Source organism: Glycine max, chromosome 4 (genome assembly GCF_000004515.6).
Source record: "Glycine max cultivar Williams 82 chromosome 4, Glycine_max_v4.0, whole genome shotgun sequence".
Classification (NCBI taxonomy): Eukaryota; Viridiplantae; Streptophyta; class Magnoliopsida; order Fabales; family Fabaceae; genus Glycine; species Glycine max.
This window is the reverse complement of record NC_016091.4, coordinates 934575-942862: the sequence shown is the minus strand read 5'-3', so window position 1 is coordinate 942862 and position 8288 is coordinate 934575. Positions and strand designations below refer to the sequence as shown.

The window sequence follows — 8288 nt, the reverse complement described above, 5'->3', positions numbered from 1 at the left end:
AAAAATGTTTTCTATTTCATTCTTCATTTTCAGTTTTAATTACAAACTTATTACTTTGCTTTCAACGAATTTCTGTTTTTAAAGGTTTATATCAGAAACAAAGAAAGTAAAAAAAAAGTTATATTTTTAATAAATATTATAGAAAAATGAAAATAAAAAAAAATTAAAAATAAGGCAGCAAATTTTGTAAGTAAAAGTGAAAACAGAAAATCACAATAGAAAATGTTTAAGATGAGTATTTACATGAGTTATCGTCAAAAAGAGCGAAGTGGTTAGAGGTGGACCTTCTCAGATTATTCCCTCTAAACATTATCTACCCCAGTGAAGAACTTGACAAAATAACATGTTTCTAAAATATCATAGTTCATTAAAATTACCTATATTACAAGTTACAACTGTAGGATAAGGAGTAGGAAGATGGGGAAAGAGACAGAAGAAGATATGCAGATTCATATAGTAGTACACTACACACACATATGCTTTACACAGCTGGTGTTGACGCAGGCATTGCTTCAAACCATTTCAGCTTTAGATACTTCAGAAGCCTGGGGCAAGCAGATAAGCTAAAACAAATCAAACAAAATCATGAACAAGTAATTATATATCAAAATGGAAACATGAACAGAATATAGTATCAGATTGCGGAGTGCATGATCAATTTGGTGCATGTCACGTAATGGAGACCACGAGTTATATACATATATGGTTGTATGTTGTTGAATAACTTTGGAAGGGACAGTGAAAAAGTTAGTTAGTTAGTGCAAAGGTAGGAGTAAGCATAGAGACGGAGAAATTATTAGGTGATGTAAAATTATTATTGTTCATACTAATCTATACGTAACATTTAATACAATGTTATTAATTTTTTATCGTAAATTAAAAAATTTGAGTATATGCCACATAAAAATTGGTTAGTATTATAAACATGTGATAGATTTGGACCATCTAATAATTTCTTAATTTGTCGTAGAGAGAAGAAAAAAAACAATTGTAATTTGGAAGACGACCTACGAGTGTTGTTGAAAGAGGAAAGGTAGTTGGTGTTGATTTGTAATTGGGAATGGGAACATGGCCAGACTCAATGTGCCTGAGATCCTCCAAGAGTATCTGATAGTGTCTCTTAACATCATCTTCTGATTTACCACCAATTGCTTTGGCTACATTGTGCCAGCGGTCAGGGGTATCCTTGTCATACTTTGCAAGTGCCTTTTCAAACACCTTGTTCTGTTTTGGGGTCCAACACGAATCATAAGGCTTTTGTTTGCTCAAAGTGCTGGAGGCCATAAGGAAGAAACAAGTTGGAAGGGATAGATAGCTTGAGCATCAAAATGCTGTGGTCCTTCACTTATAATGGCTTGAGCCTTGAGGAGGATTAGTGGGTTGTAGCTCACTCATGAGCGAATCTGAGTTGCCAAAAGTTTTCTGCTTTGGAACCACGAAATGAAGAAGGACAAGGTACAGCTACTGGCCAAAGACAAAGAGGGGAATCGGTTTCAAATGAATCTGGTTCCGCTTGTTCAGATTAATTTCTTTTCTTTCTCGTTCTAAATAAAGTTGTTCCGCTTGGCTAGTTATGTTGTATATATATATGGGTTAAAGTTGTTTTTGCTTAGGAATTTTGCAACTGCGCTTCACCTAGACCAAGTATTAATTCTATAACCAACTTGACAGAATTAAGATGACTCAAGTGATCGAGTTGGGCAGGTACTAATAATCTTGATAGCATCTTGACATTATTCATTTATTCTACATAGTACATGGCATCAAGGAGGGCCATCGTTTTTGCTCTGAAGTTGAAAAAAAGAAAGAAATCGTAAATATCTGTAATGAATAAAGATGCATGAACGGAAGAAAACAAAAGAGCCATAAAATAGAGCATGCCGAACAAATTAAAGAGCTGAATAGAAGTATATTCATATTTGTCAATTCACTTGCTGCGATTTTATGCTTTATTTACTCTTCATTTACTATAAAAAGGCTGCTTCCGAATTCGTAATGTTAGACAGAATATTTCTCTAAATTTATAAAATTTCTAACTCCTCAAAGTGAGGTTTACTGAGGTGAAAGTGATTATTTTCTTTCCCCTGAATGTGAAAGGGAAGATGAGCTCCGATAGCAACATTATAATTATATTACCTTCGGTCTTCTGTGTAAGAAACAAATTGTGTAGTATAATTTATCCTTCAACTTATTTCTTATAAATAAGACGAGATAATAGTTTATTTAGTCTGGTTCCGATACATAATGAATCCATTAACACCAATTTTTGTATAAAAAGAAAATAGCACACAATGCAACTATATATATGAATTGTATGTGGTACATGGGATTATATAACAAATTAGAGGATGAAGATACTTGCTTCATGCCCCCCTTTTTATTTGGTGCTAGAGATAAGAGTCAATCAAATATCTAAAAGGGGTGGTCATCAGTCAGCACTGGCGCCATCAGTTGAACTGGTAAAATAAGCTGACAAGAAACCAAAATTAGAGTTATCTGGTAACTGATGGCAGAGAATAATTCATACAAGAAAAGTACTCGTCTAAAAATAATTTAGAATTTTAAGGTATACAACCCAAAATTTGAATAACTGAATTTTATTTTAAAAGTTTTCAATTCTATTTCTTTCATACCATATGTATATGATTCCATGCTTCTTTTCCTTCTTTATATATATATCATTTTCGTAATGTTAAAAAAATGAGAATAACATTATTATAAAAAATCACATTAACTCTCGCAGCTTCTGTTCAAAAGGGTACGCGAGTTGCGCTGTGGTTAAAGTCTGGCGCGCTTAAACGGAGTGTGGGAAAAGGAGTCTCTAGAATATCAAAATAAAGAAAATGGGTGACTTTGTTTATATTTATTTATAGAAATAAGTGTTTATTTAATTAAAATAAATATATATATTTTTTAATTTTTAGTATGTTTATTTAAATTACTTCTACTGAAAAAAAATGTTTATTTTAAAAAGCAAATTTGATCTTGTTTCTTAAAAAAATTACTTATATAAATTTTTTTATTTTAAAATTATTTTTTTAACAAAATTTAAACAAGCTCACTCATATATAACTATGAAAAGGTGTTTTTAGTGCTGATAATGTATTTGTGGTATAAAATTGTTTCTACGGATATGGTGCTTTTCCACGAGGTGCAAATTGAGACATAAAAGTTTATTACCAAGTTGAAAACATGGGAATTAATTTCTCTGCATGTGAAGTATCTTTTAATATACAAACTTACGATTAACATTTATTTTATTAAACTTTTAAATAAATGAATTCTAAATCATCTTACTTGGTTTGAGTCTGAGCAAAGCTAAGATATCAATATTATACACCTTTTAACATATATACTTCTTTTAATACAATATTTTTTATGAGAATTTCATTAAATAATACATGCATAGGCGGTTTCAAGGCCCGGCTACCCTGGGCAATTGCCCAGGCTCTGGCATAACCCTTTTAATTTTATGTTACTAATATTTTTTTTTTGGTGCTGTACTATTATTTTTCTTTATTAATGAATTAAACGGGCAACTATAATGTTTAGCACGCAGATTCAACAAAAAGTATCTTGATGTTAAATAGTTAGTTGAACTAGCTGGCATAACCCTTTTTGTGGACTGTGTATTCTTATCCTTCACTCTTTTTTTTTTTTTTTGGTAGAATTTTCCTTCTCATTTATTTACCCTTTGTAAACAATAATTACGATAATTCATGCAATAGGGTAATAACAACTATAGAAACACCAATCACATGAATTCATTATTATTGGTCAGCTTTTTCACAAATTTACTATGAGCTTAAAGCAAATATCATGTGATGTTGTTCTATAAATCTAAGTTGTACATTTATCAATTACTAGTATTTTAGTGAATGTTTATTTTATATAACTAAAATTTATAATTTATAATAAATAAATACTTATATATAAATTATGAAATAATTTTACACAAACATAAAAATGGAGAAAATTAAAAGAAAAATATTAAAGAAAGGGCAAGAAATTGAAAGGGCAAAACAATTGTAAGAGTTAAAAATTAAAAGGGCAAAAATATAGGTAACAGAAACAAAAGAAGTAAAGCTTCGTCACCGCTGTAGAAACCTTAAAGCTTCCGCCATCGACACCTACTGGTTCTTTTCCGACTACCGCCTTCCCCTTTTTTTTCGGTTAGTAATTGTTTAATTTCAACTGATTGTGATTTTAAATTGAAACTAAAGTGTGTATCTAGTAATATTATAAGCATATAGTATTATTTATAATAGCAATAAAAAGAGATCTTTTACAGTGGAATCATACCACTTGTAAATTTGTTTATTGATAGATAAATTATCTACAATAAAGGTTTCTTTTGGTTATCTAATTTTATTAGTTTCTATAATGGTGTTTAAGTGAATATAATATAATGCTTGTTCCTACTCTTTATAAATCATAAGAGATTACTTTTATTTTGAAAAACTATTCTTATTTAAATTTTGATTCTTATGATTTTAATTGTTAATTGAGTATTAACTTAAGATCATTTAATTTCAGAGATGAGGAGATTTTTGGTTGATAGATTTTTGGTTGATAGAGAAAGTATTGAGAATGTGAATGTTGTACAACAAGAAGCCGAATTAGAACCGCCACCTAATGTGGTTAATGAGTTTAACCCAAATGAGATTGTGCGTGATCCAGGTCATAGGAAACAAATGAGCTTTCAAATATATTGCAAAGAAAAGATCTTAATATTGTGAATGCCATGGAATTAGTTGATGTTGTCAAAGCTCGGTTGGGCACAATGAGAGAGAGTGGCTGGAATAATTTTTTTGCCGATGTCCAAGGATTTTGTGTTGCTAAAAGTATTCTGGTACCAAATATGGATGACGAAATACCAGTTCGGGGTCGTTCAAGAGCAGAAGGGAGGACTATCATTAATCTTCATCATTACCGTGCAGAGATTTTTTATGTTGCCATTGATAAAATATGTGTGGAGATGGATCACCGCTTTAGTGAAGGAAGTAACATTATACTTGATTGCTTCTCATGTCTTGACCCCAAGAACTCTTTCTCCAAGTTTGATGTTGATAAGCTTGCTCGTCTTGCTGATCTTTATCATGCAAACTTTTCTGATGATGACCGAGGAACAATTAGGGATCAACTTGAAACTTATGTGCTTCAAGTGAGAAGAAATGCTTCTTTTTCCACTTGTGAAGATGTTCAAAGTTTGGCTATGAAGATGGTTCAAACTGAGAAACATTTGGTATTTCCATTGGTTTATAAACTTATTGAGCTAGCTTTGATATTGCCGGTGTCGACAGCATCCGTTGAAAGAGCTTTTTCAGCAATGAAGATTATCAAGTCTAAATTGCGCAATAAGATCAACGATGTGTGGTTCAATGACTTGATGGTATGTTACACCGAGCGGGAGATATTCAAGTCACTTGATGATATTGATATTATTCGAACATTTACCGCAAAGAAGTCTCGGAAAGGACACTTGCCTCGTAATTTTATTTAACCCGCTATTGTAAGATTATGTTTATCTCTTTTATTTTAAACTATATTTTTGTTGACAAAATGACGAGTCTCTTTTATTTTGATTGATTACTATTTACATATTATATACAATGTGAATTTGCTATCTTTAAATTTTTGCCCAGGCTTTATAATTTTTCTGGCTCCGCCACTGAATACATGAATTTTATTAAATAGTGATAAGATTGAATCATTAGTGAAGTTGTTCATGAATCTCAAATTAATAAAGAATATTTTAGTTCCATCTTAATTATGTTCATTTCATCTAACAACTAACTGATAAAAAAATTTATATCCAATTATACTCATATAATTAAATAAAACAAACAAGTTGACTTAAAGATTATTAAACCTAGAAGCTTTTATAGACAGGGACGGAGATACGTTGGGTTTAGACCTTTTTTTTTTTTTTCCCTCTGTTTTATATATCATTTTTTTATACATGATAAAAAGATAAAAAGCTTTATAAAAATTTATGATATAGGATGAAAAATATTTATTAAAAATCACTTAATTTTACAATCTAATTTGATAAATCACCCACTACTACATATAGGTTGTCCTCTATAGTTTAAAAATTATAATTTAATATAAAAATACCTATATATCAAAAAGAAAATTTAACAAAGTACCATTGACTTCCAATAACAATTTTATGGCTCAAATCTCTGGGCTTATAAGGCGGTAATTTATTTTACATATAAATTACGTAGTGTAACTTGCAAATATTTTCTAGACGTGTTAATATCTATCCAATTAGAATTACATCTTCAAATTATGTAAGCCTACTTTAATATATATGTGAAACTTGTGTATAAGTGTATAAAATTCTAAAGTTTAATTTGGTTTCTTTAACTAACCCTATATATAAAATTGTCTTAATATGTTTTTACGTGTTAAATGACTATTATAATTATGATTTTATAAAATAATTATTGCCTAACATATAAAATTCTAAAACAATAAAAAAATAGAAGTAGTCTCCTCTCTATTTCTAATTAGTTTAGACTAATGCTGAACCGTTTTAAAAAACAATTACACTGATATTTCTCTTTCTACATATGTAAGGGCTTGGACAAATTCGTGTTTGAGAATTTTAGATTTAAGCAAAATGTTGCTAAATTTTTATATCTTTTATTTTACTTTAACTTTTTAAGTTGTAATAGTGTTGCCAAATTTTTATAATCTTATATTTTTATCATTTTACTTTCAATGAATAATACAATTAATTGTTTATTTTATTTTGTAAATAATTAATTTCAAATCTAATTTTAAGTGGTTTTATTTTTTAAGAAAATCTCACAATAATAATAACAAAAAGATATTGTTATTCAGAAAAAAAAACAAATATTTTATGTTAATAATGTTATATCGATGCTGATAAAGGAATATCTATTATCATTAATGCATGTATTAATAATAGAATTTAATCTTTTAATATGATATAATACCTATTATTATAATAAAACTACTATTCAATTATTTAAGTTAATAATATTTTTTTCAAACTTTATTGTGTTAGTCCGTACAAAATGTGGGATCCTGGCAAAGGAAATGTCTTAGCGGCGCGAAGCAAGCTCAAGCTGGGCCTGGACTTACGTTAAACCTACACTTAATTCATGGGCATTTTTTAAAATTAAATTGACTCAAATCTTGTTTAATTTATATTAACTATACTAAATGATAGATTGAATGAATTTTAAAATTTATATATTGAGAGCGACATATCATAAATGTATGATTATAAAATTTTGATTAATAATTTTGTAGTCGACAAAAAAATAAAATGAGAATTTTTGAATTATAGTAAACACAATTTTTAAAATGAATTCTACTAGAATCTTAAAACTTGACCTGCCTGTGAAGCAATTTCCATAGTTGTTAAAATTCTTTTTTGTCTGAATTCTCTTTATTCATCTCATAAGGAAAAAATATCCTAATTAATCTGAAATTTGACCGACTAATAAAATTTGATAAACTCGAATACTATTGGAATGATTCAATCTTAACTTCAATTTATTAATTATTTATATCAAATCACTTGGTTAGATAGTTATTAAAATAAAATAAAAAACTGGAAGGCCATCGTTCGCTGATAGAGTCGATAATGGATAATGCAATTTTAGCCCTTAAGTTAAAATTAATTTATACACACTTTAAAAAATAGCTAATTTTAGTTTGTAAAAAAATAAGATGCACAAATGAAACAAATTTATCCCATAAGTTAAAGTTAGTCTATGCATACTTAAAAATAGCTAATTTTAGTTTGTAAAAAAATATTTTATTTTATTTTCATTTAGTAAATACGTAATTATTGGAAAAGTTGAATAGAATTATTTCAAAGCTATGTGCCTTTCTTGGTGCGCTTCATTTTGCTTTCGTAACAGTTATGGTAGTTTAGGGCAGTTGGACCTGATTACCAAAATGTCAAAGTAGAAATCTGGTTATGTAGACTTTGATGAGCAGTATGACTAGGTACAGAAAGATTACATTTGTACTTCATTTTTCAAGATCAAATCAAAATGAACATATAATACTGGCAATTTCTGATGTATTTCCACCAATGGATCGGAGTGGCATACAGATGTGTTATTTTGTAGATATCACGCGTTACAACTGGCCATCGGAAAATAATATTGACTTTGCTTATATAACCATACAAATGAAGGACTTGTTCATTCCCATCACCCTTTATTATGAACTCAAAAGGCACACGTATTTCCAATTGCACATATACTTTTCTCCCTCAACAGTCTCCCCAGTCCCCA

At 29.2% G+C, this 8288-nt stretch overlaps 2 protein-coding genes across 3 annotated transcripts; one reads left to right on the top strand and one right to left on the bottom strand.

Annotated features, from left to right (window-relative positions):
* On the bottom strand, positions 1-1552 carry LOC100805232 (protein RADIALIS-like 3). 2 transcript variants are annotated; one of them, XM_006577859.4, is made up of 2 exons: positions 1012-1552; positions 1-545 (listed from the first exon to the last, which is right to left on the bottom strand). In XM_006577859.4, exons 1-2 carry the CDS (start codon positions 1282-1284, stop codon positions 513-515), a joined length of 306 nt encoding a protein of 101 aa, XP_006577922.1. In that variant the 5' UTR covers positions 1285-1552; the 3' UTR covers positions 1-512. The 2 variants fall into 2 exon arrangements, with proteins under 2 accessions (XP_006577922.1, XP_006577923.1); XM_006577860.3 differs by having other exon boundaries at positions 1008-1547.
* A 2986-nt stretch (positions 1553-4538) lies between these two features.
* Positions 4539-5503, top strand: LOC102669778 (uncharacterized). Its single transcript, XM_041015105.1, has 2 exons — positions 4539-4680; positions 4755-5503. The coding sequence occupies exons 1-2, from the start codon at positions 4539-4541 to the stop codon at positions 5501-5503; spliced, it is 891 nt and encodes a 296-aa protein (XP_040871039.1).
* Positions 5504-8288: the final 2785 nt, after the last annotated feature.

Bases quoted from the DNA above. Each gene is read 5' to 3' on its own strand.
- LOC100805232 (XM_006577859.4), bottom strand. From the start codon at position 1,284: ATGGCCTCCAGCACTTTGAGCAAACAAAAGCCTTATGATTCGTGTTGG. The intron at 546-1,011 runs GTAGGTCGTCTT...TGCTTGCCCCAG, and splicing joins TTCCTCTTTCAACAACACTC to GCTTCTGAAGTATCTAAAGC.
- LOC102669778 (XM_041015105.1), top strand. From the start codon at position 4,539: ATGAGGAGATTTTTGGTTGATAGATTTTTGGTTGATAGAGAAAGTATT. The intron at 4,681-4,754 runs GTCATAGGAAAC...CCATGGAATTAG, and splicing joins TGAGATTGTGCGTGATCCAG to TTGATGTTGTCAAAGCTCGG.